Source organism: Eurosta solidaginis, chromosome 1, assembly GCF_040869045.1.
Source record: "Eurosta solidaginis isolate ZX-2024a chromosome 1, ASM4086904v1, whole genome shotgun sequence".
In the NCBI taxonomy this organism is placed as follows: Eukaryota; Metazoa; Arthropoda; class Insecta; order Diptera; family Tephritidae; genus Eurosta; species Eurosta solidaginis.
In genome coordinates this window covers 16,023,855-16,046,747 of record NC_090319.1, presented here as the reverse complement: position 1 = coordinate 16,046,747, position 22,893 = coordinate 16,023,855, and the positions used below count along the sequence as shown (strand labels likewise).

The 22,893-nt window shown below is 37.1% G+C and overlaps 1 protein-coding gene across 13 annotated transcripts in view; it reads right to left on the bottom strand.

Annotated features, from left to right (window-relative positions):
- Positions 1-22,893, bottom strand: part of crb (crumbs) — a 68,939-nt gene that overhangs the window by 18,633 nt on the left and 27,413 nt on the right. For all 13 annotated transcript variants that reach the window (XM_067781641.1, XM_067781649.1, XM_067781558.1 and 10 more), the window contains 3 exons: positions 3,849-3,977; positions 3,530-3,754; positions 37-1,023 (listed from right to left, as the gene is read on the bottom strand). In XM_067781641.1, coding sequence (XP_067637742.1) covers positions 37-1,023; positions 3,530-3,754; positions 3,849-3,977 — 1,341 coding nt within the window. The remainder of the gene's footprint in view (positions 1-36; positions 1,024-3,529; positions 3,755-3,848; positions 3,978-22,893) is intronic.

The window sequence follows — 22,893 nt, the reverse complement described above, 5'->3', positions numbered from 1 at the left end:
TGAAATGTTAGTAGCTATAGTCCTGCCCACACTTACCCGTTGTGCCTGGCTTGCATACACATTTCCCAGCAATGCATTCTGAATCGATAGGACATTGTGGACATGGCGGATTTTGTTGACACAGCTCACCGCTATAGCCTGGCGCACATTGACAATAGAATCCAATAGTTTTGTTAACACACGTGCCACCATTCAAACATTGTTGAGTTTTACAATTCGTTGCATCCTCACAAGTTTCACCAGCCCAACCATCCGGACATTGGCATATGAACCAACCATAACGATCATAACAACGTCCACCATGCTTGCATGGACTACCATCGCATTCATCGATATTCGTTTGACAAATTTGTCCCGTAAAACCAGTGTCGCGGCAATCACATGTAAAACCATTTACTAAATCCAAACATCGTCCATTATTTTGGCAAGGCTGTGATGCGCAATCATCTATATCAATTTCACAGCGCGCACCCGCATAACCCTTAGCACATTCGCATTCGATCTTCGTTGTACCAGGTGCTACAATGCAAGCGCCATTATTGAGACATGGATTCGCTTGACACACCGGATGCACATTAATTTCGGTTTCACAATTTCTACCCGTAAAGTTTGGTGCACATTGACATTGATAATCGCCACGTCCATCTTCGATGCAATTAGCACCATTCGTGCAGGGATTACGCGCACATGGCGACCCATTATCGATTTGACAATTCTTACCCGAATAACGTGGTGTACAACGACATTCGTAACCATCATTCAATGAAATACATTGTCCATGACTCATACACGGTTCATTTGAACAGTAGTTATCATGTGCATGTACTAGTGTATCATGCTCACCGCATGGGCCGGTACTCAGCGGACAAGGTCCGTAGACAACATTTTGCACTGAACCATTAATGAAATGTAAACCGGGACCATCTTGCAGGCAACCACTAAAAGAGTTGCCTAATATTAGAATAGCGGCCTCGTTGCCGATATCTTGATTGGTAAGAAATTGACTGTTGTATGTGGCATTTGCTGAAAAAAAAATTTTACATTTTTGAAAAGTTAAGTAAGTAATTTGGTTGATGATTTGGGTAATCACAGTTTTGTGGTATCTAAAGGGCAAAGTTGACATAGTCATAACGCCATAGTCGTAACCATATTGTAACGAATTTCGGGGAGAGTTCGGATAATTATAAACCTTCTTCTAAAGTTCGAATCGCTGAACTGTCGACTAATAACTCCAATATTCAGTATTGCGAAATGGTCTTTATTTAGACTACTTTGGGAGTAGTACAATTACACTTCACTTCACAACTAATAGCGTGTTTAAATCAAACTGAATAGTTATTCCTTAGCTTGTTCTGCTTTTATACACTCTGTTGCCTCGTTCGCTTATTTCTCCTAAGGTCTAGACGTTTCACCTTCTAGAATAGTTGTATCTCTTGCTTGGTTATTTAGTTATATGCGTGTGTATGTGTGAGTAACAACTTTTAACTGATGACTACATATGTGTATGTGAGATAATTTCTTTGCTTTTAGCTACTGGTTATGTATGTGAAATATTCTTCGTCGCCTTCTATGTATGTGTGTAAATGATGATTGGTGTGTACATGTACATACATAAGAGTGGCTGCTTGCTGGTTTTGTTGCTGTGATTATTTACTACCAGTATAGTGATGCAAATATTCGCCACAATATTTTTAATTAATCGTATCTATTGGCATCAGTTATTGGCGCCTTAACCTAAAAATCGTGACATTTTTATAAAAAAGAAGAAAGCGCGAAAAATTTCAATCGGATTCCACAAATAATAAGTCTCTTAGTCAAAACGTATCCAAAACAATAAATAAAATATGCAAAAAATTTATAAATTCACCAACTCAAATATTTATAGGTTATGGATATGGCGAGAAACCAAAAAACCAATTGGGTGGCTATGGTATGTTTATGGCGAGGGTGTCATGGTATGGCACCATTGACCTATTTCATTGATTTCCATAAGGTTGGTTGGATAAGCTATTTTATATGGATATGGATATGTCAATTTTGCCAGCGCTTTGAGCTGTTAACTTTGGCGTTAATTTTAAAACACCAGGTCCGGATTAACCCTCAACATAGCCCTAGGCAACCACCAATTTGAGGGCCCTTTTTTTACGTCCGTTCCCTTCTGTTTTTGATTAAAAAATACAAACTTATATCTATAAAAATTTGATTGTTACAATGTAATAATATGAATAAAATTACTATCTACATTTTAAACATGTTGTTTTCTACATTTTTTTTCGGCAAATTCATCAAATATATCATCAATATCGATTTTGTTCAATAAATCTGACTCAATGGAAAGTATCCTAAAATCTCGAATCGCTCTTGTCGCGTTGTAGGTCATTCAGCAGCTTTGATTCTTTTTAATTGCGAGAAGGATCGTTCGGCAAAACAATTTGTGATCATTAATGTTAAAAAAAATTAGAAGAGCTATTTCTGTGTTAGGTAAAATACATCGGCTAATTGATCTTCCATTAGAACCTTATACAAATGACTATGAGTTTGTTGTGCATCAGTGTATCTGGAGTGCACGTAACTTTGGAATTGTTTCATTTCAATGAAAAATTCTTTCAAACCTCTAGCATAAAAAATAACCAAGTTATTTATAGTTTCACTTAGAGAAAAGTTGATGAGAAATGCAAATCTCTCTGAAACTTCCATATACTTTCACTGTGAAGATCGTCGATGATTTCGAGGAAACCTTTTGTCCTAAATTAATCGTGAGGCGAAAATTCTACTTCTGGAACATTTTCGTCATTAGGTTGTTTTTTTTCTACGACGAGCACGTTTTACGATTTCTGTATAACCTACACCAGGTAATAATTGTTTTGTTTTTTCCTCGAAATCTTTGAACTTTTCACGGAATAAAACTAAACTCTCTTCTAACGATTTGTATAAAAAAGCACAAGTCTGCAAATCTGCTTTTTCACTTTGCAATGTCTTACTCACTGAACGCATAGCAGTCAAAATAAAGTTGAAGGCTTCTACACCCTCTGTTCCAAAAATAACCCACATTTTTCAAAATAAAAACAAGCAGTGTACATTTTGAGATAATTCTTTTTTATTATTCAATGTACTCTCCTTTCACTTCGATACACTTCTTTGCACGCTAATACAATTTGTCAAATGAGTCGGAAATGTTCTTTTTATGCGGTCGCCATTGTAATGCGGTCAATTGGGTTTTATTTATTTGAGTAAAAATTATTTTCAGTTCCGATTATGTTTTTATTTCACTCTCTAGAATTTTATGCTTGTAATAAAATTTTAGAAGTCTTTTTCATTTTTCGGGCCCCTAAAATCGGCAGCTGCCTATTCTGCCTACTTACTAATCCGGCCCTGTAAAACACTATTTATTAAAATTTAATTTAGATTATTAAAATATTGACTGATAAAACTGTGTCTATCTGGTAGTGTGTTACCTATATTGGTAAAGATGCAAAGTATTAACTTTGCCACCAAACTGCGATTACATTAAATATAATTACGCACTTACCAAATACCATAGACGTTCGATCGATATACAAATAAAGATTACCATATTCATATTTAAACTGCAGCGTGTGCCAATGATTATCGAGTAAATGATATGGTAACTTAACATCTAAACGATTATTGGGTCCAATCACCGCTGGACCGGCCAATGAGACTTGCAAAAAATCATTTAACACCGTAATGACAAATGAGTTCTTATTGTATTGTTGAGCCAAAATTTCACCGCCTGAGAAAATAATTTAAATGACGTTAGATGGTAAACAGTAGCCTAGTTTGGAAAAGAATATGATAAGCAATTGTGTATTTTGTTTCTTGCTTACCTCTACAAGAACGAAAACTAATTGCGGAATGATCCCAAATTGGCATCGGCGTGAGCAATCGCAGATAGGCGGAACCATTAAAATATGCCTCTGTGCTTGTAACGCTAGACGAACCTGCGTGTGCTGAAGCTGTAAGGAAAATAATAAAATGATTACTTGGGACTCTAAAATTTAAGAAAATTTAAAATTAATTTGTTCAGTGGAACACATCATTGGTTTGCCTTGTTGGCAAAGGCTCTGTATCAGCTGAAAACCTAAATTCGACTTTTAAATGGGGCGTTTATGCAACAAACTGTTGAATAGGTCATCTCTAAAAAAGAATCAAATATTTTTTGAACAAATAGACTAGGAAGTAAAACGTCTCGGTTGACGGTTGCAAACCTCCTACTTCAGCAAAATGTTTTGATAAATGCCCTACCTAAGAGTTGGTTCCAAAAAAGCCTTATTTCAGTATTCGATTAAAGCGGGCTCTTAGAATTTGTTTCAATAGCGTCAGCATAAATTTAATTTGTTTTCAGCTAAGGGCAATCATGAAAACTTTTGTGAAGTAGTAGGTTCTTGAATACAATATATTCCAAGATAAGGAGTTTTGAGAAAAAAAAATTAGGATAAGATTTCTACAATTAAATTTTTTTTGAATTGATCATCAACTTGATATATACGTACATATGTAACAGGCATCAAACTTAGTGGATAATCGCTCTATCTCGGGTATCTGCCTGGAAAATCGTCGAGACATTTCTTTCACAGTATACGAGTATAATCACATTAAGCGTTTGTAAACTGAGTCCCTGGGTGCAAGACAGATGCCCGCTTGCAGCCGAGCATCATGGTAGTCAGACGTTCCCACCTTCTGCCCAGTTATGATGGTGTGGCCATGCCAAGTTTTTGGTCTGCTCGTGTTAAGATCACTATCAAACGGAAGCTCAGTGGCTACCACGAGAGACCTAAGCACAAGCTACTTTAGGAAGTTAGTTAGCACGCTTGAACAGCATTCGGGAGAATCAACCTGGCCATTTCCGGGCGAATAGCAATCCGAAGCTGTGTTGTTCCTAGTAAATGTAACTTTTTCTGCTGCTGCTGACCTTGTTTAGATTTTTATCTCACACATTATTTCTATCCTTGAGGTTTCGAAATGGAATAACCAAACTCGCTTAGCTTATCTGTGGCTTTTGTTAACGTTGGGTAGATGGTGCTGGTACATACCAAGTCCTAGTTTACTCAATTTGAGGGTCATACATAACTTAAATTTTGTTTACCGAAAGCCGTTTTTAGCTTTTTAAATATAATTTAGTGATGGAATGTAAACACTGCTTTTTAGCAATATATAAATTGAGTCAGCTCTTGTTATTCAGCTTGTTATACCCTGCTGTGCAAAGCATGCAGATTATAGTAAGGAAGCTCAGAGTTTTGTACATGCATTCGATATTGGAAATGTTGCTATAACAAATATAAGCTACAGATACTCAACAAATTTTTTTTTGTCTTTTCAATTTTTTGTTTGCATGTTCTGATTTGATATTTATTTATTTATTTATTTATCAGTCTACAAATTAAACAATTACACAGACCAAATATACCGGCACTTAAATCTCAAATCTTGGAAAAATAAACTGCTGTTTTTGATGTTGCATACTTGCAATGATGTAGCAAATACAGTGTCATGTATTTTGTTAGTTTATTGTAAAAAAATATTTAATGGTGCCGGACCATTTGCCAAAATCCTGAACTACCCTATCAATTCTATGACATTGGAATAAGAAATGTGAAAAACAAATTTATCGGATATGGTTATGCCACGGTACCTTACTAGAAAAAGAACTGACCGTGGTAAGAACTCCAAATTTGTTACTAAACCAAGCAGTTAATTATATAATATTCGGCTAGACTTAAGTATGGGTTTTTCCAATTTTTGCTAACAAACAATGAAACTTCATTCACAGAAAGCTTTGCGCACTAAGGCAAAATGGTAAAAAATATGCTAAATGGTATATTCTTGAAGAACATCATTATATTTACATATGTAGGTGCGTTCACCTACACATATATGGGTATTTGGATATGTACTATTATTTAAAAAAAGTCACGAACTAGCAGCGCACAGTGGGTCAGGGGCTGAAAAAGTATACATGTAAGAAACGTAAAACGTATTTTTTCTATCAGCCCTATTCTGCATTTCGACTTGGATTGGAATTTTTTCGGTTTGGCAATTTTGGTATACTGTGTTCCAATCTCTTTCGATCCAACTTCGAATCGTTCGATTTTGTGTATTCTGCATTTCGATCGTAGTTCCGTTTTTCTAAGTTGCAAATTTGTTGGCGGAAAATATTTTATTTTTATTTTTTTATTAATTTATAACAGAATTTTAACAAATATGTAAGTAAAACTTGTTAAGAAACGTAAAAGGCTTCATGATGATTGTTTTTTATATGTTTCCGGGTCAAAAACAACATGTCGATGTCAAAGTCCTTGGACGTATTTGCCCAGCAAAAGTATCTAACACATACTTGAAAGCATCCTGCTTAAGTCGAAAGTTTTTTTTTTGAACCTAAATAAGAAAACAAGTCATTTAACTTTACCACTTTTAAGTTCAATTTCTTACAATTCGTCACTAATCTCAAATGGATGACAAAAATCTCGCAACATTTGCCTATCCATTCTCGCCTGGCCATTTTCGTATGCGTTGCTTTCCAACTCTACAAATAATGCCGCGGCTATTGATTCCATTATAATAGACAGCTATAATTTGTGTCTGTTCGTTGGGTCCAGTTATATGCCAAAGCAAGCTGCCGGAGTAGAGGAAGGTGAAGCGAAAACGTAAACAATCCATGCGGAAAGAATAAATAAATCTTCATAAAATATTTTAGGCCAGTGCAATGAAATTAGCATCCATAAAATTCAGAAAATGTCAACTATATTCGTGCAGGAATCCGTTTTAACAAAACTTGGTGGCCACGGCAGGGAATTGGCCAAAAGAACGACAAAAACAAATATACAATTATGAAAGCACTTCACTCAAAAAAATATAACACTGCGGCAATATATTCTATTGCTTTTTTTTGTACAAAATAGCGTAGATAATAAAATATAAACGTTTTTCAGTGTTTTTTAAACATTTTCTTTAATTTATTTTGTTCCAATGTTCACACATTCCGTACAAACAGCTAATTTCGAAAAATCATTTGCTCTTCCTCTTCTCGTTACGATTCCGTCGTAATGCAGAATACCCAACTTCGATTAAAGCGGAGCGTAGAATGGGAACGTAATCGAAATGCAGAATAGGGGTGTATATTAGGCCGGGTCGATTTTTGGAGAGGCAAAAAAATCGCCAATTGCTCTGCGAAAATCATATTCTAGGGATCAAAATAAGAAACTTTGCCGAAGGAACCATACCTATAAAACGAATTCTGATGTCCCCCCCCCCCCCCCCCCTTTGGGTCGTAGGGGCAAATTTTGAAAAATCCCACTTTGAAATGCCTATGTTTTTTCTTTTTCGAGTTTATTTTTCTCTTTAGAAATTTATTTAGTCAGAACATATGTAAATGAAAAAATGAACTTAACTTAGTAATTGAAAAGAAATTAAAAAAAATAATTATTAGAAATTAGCATTTTTACAACCCCCTTTTAAAGCCAAGGCATTACTGTGATGCATTTGCATGTCGTAAACATAGTTGTGTGGGTTTTTTATTCAACCGTTTTAAAAAATGAAGGTATCAATGTGACACAATTGCAGATCGTAAAATTGCTTGTGTTGTTTTTTTTAAGCACCACAAGACACGGCAGGTAGAATTGAAATTGCCCCTACCCAAAAGTTCGACCCAAAGGGGGGGGGGGGGGGGGGGGGGGGGGGAACTCACAATTCGTTTTAGAGGTATAGTTCCTTCGGCAAAGTTTCTTACTTTGATCCCGAGAATACGATTTTCACAGAGCAATGAGCGATTTTTAAATCGACCCGCCCTAGTGTATATATTTTTTCTGATAAGCTAATTGAACGGCTGTACTGGAAAAGTTATTCATTCAGGTTTTACTATTTTGTTATATAATCCTCGGAATGGGAGTTATTTATATATAATAATTTTAAATAAAGACTGTTTAATAAGATCCACTAATGGGTGAATAATTTCAATAGTAATTAATGATTTCGAAAATTGCATAGACCTTTCCTTAAAATTTCAAACTTTTCAACCAGACGTTTGTGAAAGTCTTTCGGTAAGCAGTTTATAGTACAACTTGTTTTTTAAGTTTTTGTGTAGCATGTTTTTTTGTTTATTGGAGACGTTAATTTTAATTATGTAAAAATAATCAATCCAATGAAATTTTTTTTTAAATGCCTTTCGCTTCATAACTTTTGAATTTTCGAAAAACACATTTTTATTGATATCGGGAGCTGAGTATTGAAGTGGAAATCTCCAACGTTCATACTTTATACTAGTGTAAAGGCAGACGCCTTTAACCACGCAGCCATATGAATGCCCCGCTGCTCGCTTTACAATCGGTCTCTAAGTATTGCCTTTTTTGTTGCTACCCGTTTACTCACCATTTAGGTACATATTAATTCTATATGCTTTTAATCCTAATTGTGTGGAATATTTATAGGCGCGCTTAAAGCTTAGTAACATTAGATTTTTTATACTATTGCTTTTATTAGCAGTGCTTCCGCTGTTCACTTTATTTTAAGCTCTTAACAAAAATAATAACTTTTAACGTGAATATTCAGTTTCCCCTTATTTCATTACAACTTAAACCACAGTGCAACTATGGAAAAGTAGGAAAATTACCTTCTATGTATATGCATTGCGTGAACTAACAGCCATATGTAGGAAGCACACATTTCAAATGACCTATTGAACCAAAAAGGTGAAAAATGTCAGAACGTCAAAATGTCAAATAAAATCGCATTTACTAATAGTATCAGGATATAGTACTTTGTGTATGAATACCTGAGGGCAAAGGGGGGATACCAAAAATGTGAAAATAATGTAAAATTATGCGAATTGAACTGGACTGAGTGCTTGTGTATAATGTTGTGATGTACAACTTCCTACTAACTTGTAGGAATAACATAAATTGGTTACTTTTCATGAGCTTCTCGGTGGTACAACAATCATTATTATTGTTTGTGTTTTGTAATATGATCGATTAAAAAATTTATATATTACTTTTTTAGCATCTTCAGGGGCATTCCCATTTTATTTTTTGGTGAAAAAAGAAATTACAAATGTAAGTTTTAATTTAAGAGGCCATTACAAACATACCTACTTGGTAATCACGCGCAGATACATACATAGACGTTCACGTAGATACATACATATATAGACATATAACATAGTCAATAGACTCACAATATATAATTTACATTAAAAATTGCACAATTTTACATTAAACAAGTAAGGAAGGCTAAGTTCGGGTGCAACCGAACATTACATACTCAGTTGAGAGCTATGGAGACAAAATAAGGGAAAATCACTATCGTAGGAATGCGGATTCGACTCCCACTCCCGGGAGAAAAGGCTTTGAAGGGATTTACAAGGTATAATCGAAACAGCTGTCGCCTTGTCCGTCCTGATGTCACGTTGTTTAAATTTTTCCCAAATTATTAAATAAATTATATAAATTGCTTCAAATAAATGTTTTCATACATTTAAAAAAAGCAATACGGGCAATCCCCGATTAAATCATACAAAAAATATTTCATTGAAGAAATTTAATAATAATTTCCACTGCTATTTTTCTCTTCGCTGCTGTACGTACATATGTATACATAATTTTATTTAAATAAGGCACATATGTACGTGTAAAAACTTGCAGAAATTATTAAAAACTTGCCAAAAACCTGAGTTTAACTAATCAAAGCTGTTAGCTTTCCAAATATAGCTGTTAAATTACCATAAAAACAAAAGATGATAGCACATTAAAAACGTTTGACTGAAAAAGAAATTAAGAAATATCACGTTCAAATGTCTGCTAAGAGAATCATTAAATTAAAACGCTTAGTAAGCTATTGCAGAATGAAAAGAAAGTTTGCTATGAAGCTAATTATAACTTTTGCGAAAAATAAGTGACAAGTGGATGAGCATTTATTTATTCTTAAGAAAAATAAGAGAACACCACAACCACAATCAAAAGTTTTGAATAAATAATTAGTTTACTCAGGCCTGCTGTTCTGTAAGTAGGCTTTAAAATTAAATTTTATAACAGTTTTTTTCACTTGAATTTTGGATAAAGTAACTTTTGAATTTGATTAGCTTTTGGGCCGCTAAGTCTTGCAGAATAAATGGAAGGCAGTCACGCAGAGCGACAGCTTCGAACTAAAAATTTAATGGCAACCAAATGCAGAGCGGTACAGTTGGCAGTCATATTTGTACCAACAGCGCTTTAGTCTAAGCTATACATATTAGACTGGGTCGAGTTATTAATCGATATCGCACCATCGATTTTTCGAAAATAATTTTTGAGCCTGCGAAATTTAATTTTTTTTACTTTTTTCGACTTTGATTTTGAAAGTTTTTTTATGACCTACTAAAAAAAATTTCATTTCATTGTAAAATTTTCATGTATACCCTGTCCGACCCAAAAATGTCCGCTAAAAACGTTGTCGATAAGAGTTGTTTCAAAAAACTGTTATCGCCAACGTTTTTAGCGGACATTTTCGGGTCGGACAGGGTATACATATGAAGTTTTTTTTAATAGGTTATGAAAAAAACCTTAAAAATAAAAGTTGAAAGAAAGTCAAAAAAATGAAATTTCGCAGGCTCGAAAATCATTTTTTGTGTATGCGTAGTGGAACTTTTTTCCCTGAGCCCAAATCCTATCGAAAATTCGATGGCGCGATATCGGTTAACTTTCGTCCATACAAATCAACCCACCCTAATACATATACATATATTTCAACTAATCAGTCAAAGACAGCGACCGTATCAGATCCACCTACGACAGAACAAGTTAAGAAAGCATTCGGTAATTGCCATTTCTTAGGACATCACAATGTTGAAAGTCTCAGTTAAATACCCTGCGAGGGTATAAAATTAGAACTAGTACATTATGCGCTGGTTCGAACTGATGCGATACATGGCAGAGGACAAAGGGAAGATATTCACAACGCTTTCCAATTTCAACAACATTTTTTTTTAATCTGCACAATATTTCGTACACCTAACAAGAAGAAAGCGAAGAAAATTTAAACAACATCTAGTTCTCATGCCTTCAATGTCTTTCTCAGCAGACGTTCGTAAAAAAAAATTTGATATGTTAAATCGAAAATTCATTTTTTCTGGTTTTCACCATATCTAGCCGTTATTAAATATTTTCTCAACCTACTTACATACATATGTATGTACATATATCTTATCATCACCAATAACCGCATAAGTCTCATATAAAAATATTACGCATATTTTAAGATTTGGTACACCTAGTGATTTGGGTAGTAAGGGTTAGAGCCCTGGTACACTTTTTATACAAACCTGAAAATTCCCCATACGATTTGTATGGAAAAACTTAAATCACGGTGAATATTTACATAATAAGCTGAAATTTGTACAGCCTACCTGTTTGGATGACCTGAAAAATATTTTCACTATACCATTTTCAGCCACTTTTATTAAGCACATGCAGTCTAAATTTTGAATAATACGAGTCGTTCCGTTTTTTGTGCGAGGTTTCTAATAATAATAGTAATAATTGTACACATCTGGATCGCTATTTCTAATTTAAAATAATATTCTTATTGCCTTCAGTAATTAAAAACAATGTTTAGGGTGAGTGGCTTGGAAACGCGTCCTTTCCAACCTCCCATGCAGCGCAACCATAATTGCTGTTTTGAAGTTATATTTTGACACTCGAAGTCTGTCCATTCCGACAGCATCTTTAATATTGTACCCCAATACGAATTTTGTGAATAATAAAATTAGAATGAAAAATATACATACCAAATCCCAATTAACTTCTGTCAATCACTCGTTACGATCTTCTGTTGCTACATGTTCCGTAATTTCCGAAAACATACTGAATAAGTATTTATATCATAGTACAGGTTACAAGTATGAAAAGGACCGGAATATCAGATATGGGTTACTGTGATGGTAAATTTTTTTTTAGTACGAAAATATAGTACACCTATATGGGTCCTACAGAAAATTATACAAAAGTCTTGAATTGGGGTATCTGAGGACGCATTGTTATTCCAGTATTAAGAATACAAACACGGGTGCTAAGTTTTTCTACCCGTTCAAAAGTTCTCCGCGAAAAACAGTTTGAAACCGAGGTCGACTGCACTAACCCGTACAAAAATGTGGAAAGAGAAATGAAAAGACGCGTTTTGTCCTGTTATCAATAGTCCAAAGGCGAAAAATAATTCGAATTATTGGAAGCGAGGCAAAAACGTGTCTATTAATACCTCCCCCGACAGTTTTGGTCGTGGTTAGCAATCGTACTCGGTAATAAAGTATCACAATTTGTTAACTAATATTGTCCAAAACATATGGATTTTAAAGAGAGATGTAATTAAGTGCTCGTTTGAAAGTAAATAAGTATATTTTTTTGTAATTTTACGATACAAATTTTAGGCAGTTAGGTGGGAGTTAGACTTGAAGAGAGGCAAGAGCGGGAAGAGTATGAGAAAAAGCGGGAAGATTTACATAAGAATGAAAAGGATAAGTAAATTGAAATAGCTGATTAAGATTAACTATAAAATGCAGAGGGGAGAGGCAATAAGAGAGGAAGAAAAGGGTTAGACAGAGGAGAGGCAGGTCGATAGATAGAGCAAGTCAGAAAAATGTTTGTCATGTTTGATACTCCTGGGTGGGAGTATTTCATGTTTGTTTAAACGTTTGCTGGGTTAGCCAGAGCTGTTTAAAGACAAGTTTTGATAAGCTGCAGATTTTTTTGGCCAACGGGTATATCTATAATCTCTGATTTTTTTAAGCATCGGCGCTATATAATTTCACACCAGCCACCTCCCTCTGTTCAATGAGCCTACCTCTTAACGCTTGATTTACATAGATAAATGTAAGTGTGAGTTTTCCTATTACAAGCATCGCAGATACTCATCCGCAACTTCATGATATTGTTCTAGATCGTCAATCATCTCACTGACGTCAACAGTCCGTCTCCATATTCCTGATTTGTGGACAATGTGATACTCTGAAAATCCAGCCATTCAGTTCCGTTGACTAAAACTTTTCCATTCAGGAAAAGGAAATTACACCCACCCACAAAAGGAAATACAGACCACAGGCATTAGTTCCATGCACGTTACGTCATATTTCAGAAAGGCATTAATGTAGTATTTTTTTCATTTTACTGAAAATATGGCTGCGACCATGGTCGCCCAAGTAGCTAATGAAAAGCCGTTTTGATGCCATAAAACCCGTCTGAACTACTGAGTACTACATGGATATGTTTTGCAACCAACCTGAGTTGTTTACAAAATCAATAATGTTTGCCATCCCTATTTCCGCTAATCTTCCTAGATCTTCCAAAAAAGGGATCCCGAATGATCTTAAACGGGTTCTAGCCAGAGCCGGGCATTTACGCAGAAAATGCTCGACAGTCTCTTTTTCATCTATGTCCTTACAACTTCTGCAGTGGTCCTTATGCGGAATACCCATCTTTTCCGTGTGCGTTCCTTAGGTCCAGCGACCAGTGCAGACCGCAATAAGTCTATGGGTGTCGGCCTTGGATCTCCTCAGCAGATACCTAGTTTTCCTTTCGTTGTAGTCAGGCAAATGGCCTTTGAAATCGCACAACCCGCGGTGCTCTTCCATTTTTGTCGGGCTTTGTTCACATAAAAATCTTGAATAACTACCTACTTCGACACTGGCTATTCCCTCACCCCCTCTGCTGAGCCCCTACGTGCCAGTTCGTCAGCCATCTCATTTCCTTCGATTCCCCTATGTCCCGGAACCCAGATAATGGATATTTCCAGAGTGTCGGTCAGCGCCGATAAGATTTGTTTGCATGACCCTACCAGCTTTGAACTAGTGTATCGTGCAGCTATCGCCTTAATTGCTGCTTGACTGTCAGAAAGGATAGACACTTTGCCAGTTATGCTCCTGGCCTCGAGCAGTTTACAGGCCTGACTTCTGCTTGAAATACACTGCAGTATGACGGTAGTTTGAGCGACGTAGACATTTCTAGGGAGTGCGAGAAGATACCAAGCTATCAGTGTAGATTAGTATGCCGCTACCCACTGGAGCCGCTCCCCTCTTGCAATCATTCCTACTTGGAATGATAGTGGTGATGTTGTCCTCAAACTGAAGTTTGCGGGGATTATAATATATATAGGCATTTAGTACTCCCGTCGGTAGTAGATTAAGGATGCTGCCGTGCACCATCTGCGTATCCTTCCAACACCCAGACTGTCTAAGTCTCACTGCTGCAGAAAAGTAAAGAAGCAACACTTAAATTTATGAGTGCGAGTATTGTCAAATACTACATCTTTTTGTAATATTGACTTCACCTGTCTGGTTTATTACATCATGATTATGTTCCAAGGTTAAATAAGTCCAAATGATTAGTTTTGGGTTTTCAGTCGCAAATCGCCATTTATTATTGGATATGGTAGCTGTAACTTTAGCTGTTTTTGGTGTGGTTATTATATCAGCAAATGTCCATATTGTCATATTGGCTAAACAAATAATTGGTATGCGTTGAGTGATTCAATTTTTGAACATTGAAATATTTTATCAGATATATTAACCGACAAATAATACTCCCACAAGCATTCATATTGATATACAAGAAGCTATACGAATTCTTAATTACATAATACACTTATTATGCAAATTAAAGCGAAGCGATCAAATTCGTTTATTTGGTAGACGGATATACTTTAGATTTGGACAATGAATTACTTTAAACAAAAGAACTTTTGAGGGAGTGCGCAAAATATTTAGCATAAAAAAGTGCGCCGAAATTTTGTTTGGTGCTATGGAATGCGATGGAATCCGCAGGCTTACTTAAAAGACAATACCTACTAATTTTTATGATAATATTTTTGTTGTAATCATATTTCCATTCATACATACATACAAATTCATTGAAATTCATTTGCTTAAATTTGATTCTTAATCAATTTAGGTCATGGTATTAACGGTATTTAGCAATATATTTTACAGTTATCGAATATTTATTTATTTGTTTACAGTTATCAAATGTGTATTTGGTTATTTGGCAATAAATTTATGATTATTTGCTATAAAAAATATTTGGGAAGTGTAAAAGAGTATAATTATTCTAAGCGCCATACCTTTGGGTGTTATGTAATAGATAAGACTTTGAAATATGTGTATGACAATACCTTAACATGCACATATGTAAGAATATATTTAAAATTGATTTATTAATAAAATAAATGTAAGGCGCGATAACCTCCGAAGAGATCTAAGGCCGAGCTTCTCTTCCAATTTGCGTCGTGCTCCTCTTGATTTTTCCCTACAAATTGGCCGGACGGGACCTACATGTTTTATGCCGACTCCGAACGGCATCTGCAAGGCAGATGAGTTTTCACTGAGAGCTTTTCATGGCAGAAATACAATCGAAGCGCTTGCCAGACACTGCCGAGGGGCGACCCCGCTTAGAAAAATTTTCTTCTAATTGAAAAATCTTATTTCTAAAATTTTGATGTTGCTTTGCCCGGGAGTTGAACCCAGGGCATACGGTGTGATAGGCGGAGCACGCAACCATCACACCACGGTGGCCGCAAATTGATTTATTGCTTACTACTAATTTAGAAACAACAAATAATAAAGTCAAGTTCGGGTGAAACCGAACTTAACATACCCACTTGTGCACTTGAAATGCTTTTGATGTCGAAGAGTAACAAAAAAAGGGACTGGTTACGCCCATTTTCAAGTTTTGTTCTAAGCTCAACCAAAGCACTACTGAAGTAGAACATCAGTCAAATGTAAATGTAAATACCATAGAGTTATTGCAAACTTTATTAAGTTTAGACCTTTGTGAAAAGTGGCCGTGGTCTTTAACTGATTTTGTTTACCTTGACTCAGTCTATATAATTGGCAAGGATAGTGTCTCTGCCAAATTTAAATGTAATATCTTTAACCGCTTTTTAAACTTCGAAATTTTCTTCCTCGAAATGTGGGTGGTGCCACGCCATTATTCCAAAATTTTTTGAAATTTATGTTTTGTGTCATAAAATCAATCCACTTTCATTAGCTTAGCGGTTTTCGTTTTTTAATTATCTCATTTTTTCCATTTTTTTAAATTTTCGATATCCAAAAAGTGGGCGCGGTTAATGTCCGATCATTTTCAATACCAATCTATTATAGGTCCAAATAAGCCCGTATACAGAATTTGGTGAAGATATCTCAATATTTGTTCAAGTTATCGTGTTAACGGACGGACAGACGGACGGACGGACGGCCGGATATGGCTGAATCAAATTTTTATTCGATACTGATGATTTTGATATATGGAATTCTATATCTATCTCGATTCCTTTATACCTGTACAACCAACCGTTATTCAATCAAAGTTATAAAAATCTATGTACAAGTACAGCTGTGTATGAAAAGTAAATTTAACAACAACAACTTATATTAGTAAATGATTGCGCAATATATGTACAATGAATGTATGTACTGTACAAAGAATAAATGTATGCCTAGAAGCCCTGCTGCAGTGAATAAAGGAGACAGTCCCACAATACACCAATTTCGCACTACAGGTTTAATGACTACCTCCGAACTGATATCAACCGTGCTTAAGTCTGAGCAATATGTTTTCGAATTAATCAAAGACAGCGACTACTTCTGAATCACCTATGACAGAACCAATTAAGAAAGCGCTCTAAAAGTCTGCAGAGAAGAACAATTGCCATTTCGTAGTTGTTGTTGTTGTTGTTGTAGCGATAAGGTTGCTCCCCGAAGGCTTTGGGGAGTGTTATCGATGTGATGGTCCTTTGCCGGATACAGATCCGGTACGCTCCGGTACCACAGCACCATTAAGGTGCTGGCCCGACCATCTCGGGAACGATTTATGTCGCCACATTAAACCTTCAGGCCATCCCCTCCCTCCCCAACCCCAAGTTCCATAAGGAGCTTAGGGTCGCCAGAGCCTCGTCTGTTAGTGAAACAGGATTCGCCGCGGATAGGTGAGGTTGACAATTGGGTTTGGAGAAGCTATATGTTGCGCTGGCAACCTGCAGGGTTGCGCTACACAGCCCCTTGAATCTGGTATTTTAGTGGCCTCTTACGACAGGAATACCTACCGCGGGTATATTCTGACCCCCCCTAACCCGCTGGGTTTCCACCATAGTGAAAGCGTCGGTTGAAAGCACTGCGAAGGGACAGAATTAGAGCCTGTACCGTTTCTTAATGAAATTGATTCGCTGCAGGAAGGCAACAAAATAGTGGTATTGGTCGTGACTGATTGTCAATAGATCAATAATAGCAGAAGTGGGGGTTCGAATCTCACTTTCGGGAGAAAAGGCTTTAAAGGGTTTTACAGGGTATAATCTAAACAGCTTTTACACTGTTCGTCCAAATCTGGCATTGTTTCAATTTTTCCCAAAATTATTTAATAATGTCAATTTTTTATCACTATGAGAGATTCATAGTCTTCAGTGATCGACTGTGTGTTGTCACTCGCCTACTCTTCCTGCCATTCTCCTACTCTCACTCCTACTCGTATTCCTTCTCCTATCCATGTTTGGATAGAACGACCTTCCTTCAAAAATATAATATATCTAGTGTGAGAATATTTACAGGTGCTATATCACCGATGCTTCGACCATGGTATATGCTGACTACTTTTCTCTGCAGAAGCTTATGGCACGAGGAGTCGATTCATCACTTTACTTGCCGATGTCTACTACTCAGATTTCTAGCCACATGAAGAATGCCACCACTCCCCCGCCAGAGCTTGACACCAGTATTCAGAATGGATAAATGTGTTTAATGGATGTGTGGGAAGCTTCTTCGCAAGCCCTTTCAAGGTAGCCTAATCTTGATGCTCATTATTGGGCGGTACTATCGGAAATTGCAAAGACCTACCAAATAATAAGTCCGCATTTTGCTAATTGTGTACATAATGAGCAATTTAAACAACAAATGTTTTTACTTATCGTTGGTAGATCTGTTAAGGTGCGAAGAGTATTACGAACGTATCGATATGTGGTTATATGATAACATGAATGTGATTCCAATATTTGTGCAGTGGCAGTCCACAATAGGCATCATTAGTCACCGAATAGTGCTGTTTAAATGTATGTATGTACCTACATAGGCTTATAGATGACTACGAATATACATACATATGTCCCCATAGACAACGATATGAGCATTTAGTTAATTCCTCTAATAACGGAATGTGTTACTGTTGTCGCATAATGAGCTTCCGCTACCATTAGATGAACAGATTTGTAGTGAAAATTATGCACACACACCCACCCCTGTTCTCATGTGAATTGGCAATTTTGCTAGCCGGTCATAGCACGCGCCTCATTAGCATTGCTAACTTGCCCATTTAGCTGTAAAAGGGTTTAGCAGATAAAAAAAAAAAAAAGAACATACGTGAAGAAATAGCAAAAGCAAATGTGCGGAGAGTCTGATCGATGGCCTCATAATACGATTTCAAATGAAATGCTGATGACGATATGATGACGTCTACGTTAGCGCAATGGATGGTCAAAAGGGCTCTGCTTAGAATTTGGGGCAGGGCAGTTGGGTCGCGGCTCACAAACTTTAATATCTACAAAACATTTGTTGGTAAACCTATGTTAGGTGCGTGGTTTTTTGCAACAAATCCATCTTACACACAAGTATATACATATGTACGTATTTAGTTTTGTACAGTGAAGCCAATGATGACGGACACCTCTTTTCCTTCTGCAAAAATTTACACTGGCTGGGCTCTGTGTGAGGTCATTTTTAGCAGCGTGAGAGCTGCTCGACATAATCTGCAGGAAGATCACTTCGCATTGGGGACTGTATGAGGCCATGAAATCAGTAGACATACTGCTGTAGGCGGTACGACGAGAAAAGATTAACTTATTCCGTACTTGCGCTTCGATGCGGCTTTAAGAGCCACAATAGAGGTGGTAGGTTGGTGCAAGGGCGACCAAATCGCAGACGAGGCGGTAAACGTGTACATTTGATCCTTGGTCAAATGGGAATATGGACGGAGACGCCCCAATCAGATTGGACAAGCATATTTTCGGGACATTTGTATTTTTCACCAAAAGGATATATTTATTTAAAAATATAGGTCTTGGCTTTTCAGATTGATCTCATTCAGTCTGTTTGAAGTTCTTACGGACAGACCAGTTCAACATAACCTGGCCCAGGGATAGTTGTTAATAGATTTCTAGAGACATACCAAAAGGTTAGTTGGAAGCGTTCGGGTATCTTGACTGCCACTGTGCTCTCCTCCTGATAGCCACTGCGCCAAACGTCAGAAGGCGCCATTATCCCGCGCCTGCTCCCTCCATCGCGATTCCTGCATGGCGGTGATGGTGACTGGGTTTGAGGCTCAACCCTGGTAGGAAATTTGGATTTTAGTCGCCTCTTACGGCGGACATGCCCTACTTCGGATATATTCTAAGCCTTTTCACCCGCTGGGAAAATTACAATTATCTAGTACGTATCTACCTAATAAAGGTTTCATTATAACTGTTTTCACACCCCCGCCGAATTCCCTCAACAGAACGCTATTGTTTGCATGGTTTGTTATGAGCAGGTTGTGGATAAATGAATTCATATTGTTGTTCTCACCGTACTCGCATGAATGTGTTAGTATTGCGAGTAAAATTTAGAATGTACATTTCAGAGCTTACTCCATTCATTACTTCTGTCCTCAACTTGACTACATTTCTCTGTTCCACATTTGCGAAAATGGCTTAGGAGATATATATGTTTATAGTCTTATATGTATGTCAGAGGCAATAGAAAGAAAAACAGTTGCTCTACTTAACTCCTTTCGCCAAAAAAGTAACTTAATATGTCCTCTTTGTGTGTCAATTGTCTTGTCCAGTTTTTTAATATAAACAGTTGTTGTATGTACCTAATAAGGGCAAAGAGTATATATTTGTCAAGAGGCGTCACTCGATACTTTTGTTGTTGCCAAAGCAAATTACTCGATGTTTTCTCAAGGTAGTCGTTGGTTTTTTTTATCAGATGTATTTATAAAAACGCCTTCTATACATTTTCGTGAGGTATTTGTGTTTATTTTATTGATTGTATTAAATTAATTAATTAATTCTCTTTCCAAAAATCGTAATTATGCAAAGTCACTTTACCGCATAACTATATAGGATTCAATTAAAAAAAACTAAACAAAACTTCCTTGAGAATCACATTCGACATGACAGGGTTGCTTTGGCAACAACAAAGTATCGAGTGACGCCTCTTGACAAATATATACTCTTTGATAAGGGTACAGTGAAAATAAATGGCGGGCCAATAATATCGAAAACAAAATACTTGATGATCAAAATACCTGACTAGCGTACCCGACAGACTTTGCACTGCTCGTAAAATGGTTAACATACATATATTTAGAAAGCAATCCTGGCTTCCCCTTTTCACTCTCTATCCTATTCTTTTCTACTTTATCCTTTATTTCTCCTTTTTATTCTTGGCCACCCTTATTCCATCTATCTTCCTTCAACTTCCACTCTCACTCCAACTCTCACACCCATTCCCATTCCTATTGCCATTACCATTCCCACTCTCATCGCCAATCGCACTCCCATTCCCATTCTCATTTCAACCTTTACTCCCACTCACACTGACTCCATTTCTCCTTCATATTCTCGTCCATATCTTATTTGCCCATAAAATGAATTGTTATTTAAATATTTATTTTAAAATTTAGTAATCATTTCTTTTTTTTGTAAATTGTTTCCTCCGTTGAAAGGAAAACAGAGTTTGGCTCACATAACTTGAAAAAGCTTCAGATTTGCAGCTGATAGCAATCCTAAAACATAACTGGTACGTTGGGGGATGTGGCGCTGCCACGGTAAAAATTAAATAACCTAAAGTCCAGGCTACGTAAAGGCACTAAATGCAAGCAACTATTGTGAGGCGAAGAGAGCACCTACCTAGAAGAGGGAAATGTAAGGTCAACCGGAGAGAAAGCATAGAGCTTCAGATGCTGGCTGGAATAATTCCCTATTATGGATGCTTCCAGGAGCAGGGAATATTTTTGCAGTATTGATAAGGCACCATCGTATGAAGCGTTCTTAGGCTATGGAGGGAAAACGTCTTCTCAGTGCTAGATAGCGAGGGATTTGACGAATCTAACACAACAACCCCTGACCACGGAATATACGTTCCGCCACCCGATAGGTGAGATTTCAGAAAAAGAATTACGACAAAAGCATCGCAAACACCATATATTTTCGACATTGAAGCGGCTAATGACACCACGAAAATGACTAGCTTTGCCAAAATTCCCGTTCCCTGCGAAATTACGCCAAACTCCATCCAGCTCCTTACTTGTGCTGGATAACATAATGCTTGCATTATTGTTGGTATGATTTTATTTTTTCGGTCTGGGTCAAGGGGTGAAAACTCTGTATTTCGGCAAAAGAGGTCAATGCAAAGTATTTCTTGAAATGAAGAAACGAATCCGCGAATTCGCGGTTTGGTAGCCACTTAATTGTTGATGGACTTAAATACGAGATCGTTCGTCTATTTGTGAACTAGCATTGACAGCAAAAGCAATGTCATCGAAGAATAACTTCTGCTAACAAGTGAGATGAAGAAGGCAGTTGAAAAGTAAAGTCCTCTTTCGACGATCGAAAGCCACGCTCTTTAAGTCTTTCAACATACCTACATTGATGTCAAGCATGGAATCTTGAACAGTATCGAGATGAGTTAGCTCTTATAGGATACGAGAGAGAAGCTTGCTGCAAAATTCACAATTCTATATAGAAAGTATTCCAATTTGCACCCGTCTATGGAGGGGCAGGAAAAGCGAAAACCTTCAATCATTTGGGAGTGGCAAGTGTGGGGAGATGTGACCTCTCTTGGTGCTTCCGATTGGCGTCAGTTATTGTGAAGTAGGGAAAGCAGGCGTGACTTGTTACACAATCGTCAAAATAGAAATTAACAAGTATTTGCCTTAAAAATTGGTAAACCGGTATAATCTATATATACCCTGCAGAAAAAATGGGAGACAGTGAGTCAAAGTGGCAAGGGTGGCCTCATATCCCGGCGCTACTCACAGGGGACCGACAAATGGTCCGCAAAGCAGAACTTCCTGGACAATTTGTATTTTTATTATAACTGATTTCTGGAAAAAAGTTTCTATACTAAAAAATGCATGCATATATCCGGAACACTTGCGACAGGTTAGGTTAGGTTGAACTGACCGGTCCATGAGGACCTCACATAGACTGAATGAGTCCAGAAGTTTGTTTTAACGACCAAACTGAAAAACACTATTAAAAACCAGGTCATATGTTATAAAATAACTCCGTCCTCTTGACAAATACTAGAAGCTTCCTAGGACTTAATCCACTTGCTGCTTCTATATCTGACAGCTGTATCACTCCTAATAGTTGGAGTCTTAGTCTAGCAAGCGCAGGGCACGAGCACAGAACGTGACCCCAGCGGGTTAGGGGATCAGAATATACCCGCGGTAGGTATGCCTGTCGTAAGAGGCGACTAAAATACCAGCTTCAAGGGGGTGTGTAGCGCAACCTTTCAGGTTGCCAGCGCAATATATAGCTTCTCCAAACCCAATTGTCAATCTCACCTATCCGCGGCGAATCCTGTTTCACTAACAGACGAGGCTCTGACGACTCCAAGCTCCTCATGGAACTTGGGGGTAGGGATGGAGGGAATGGCCTGAAGGTTTAATGTGGCCACATAAATCGTTCCCGAGATGGACGGGCTAGCACCTTAATGGTGCTATGGTACCGGAGCGTACCTGGATTTGTATCCGGAAAAGGACCATCACATCGATAACACTCCCCAAAGCCTTCGGGGAGCAACCTTATCGCTACAACAACAACAACAACAGCACAGAACGTGCTCAATCGTTTCCTCCTCCAACCCGCACTTCCTACATCTGCTATCAC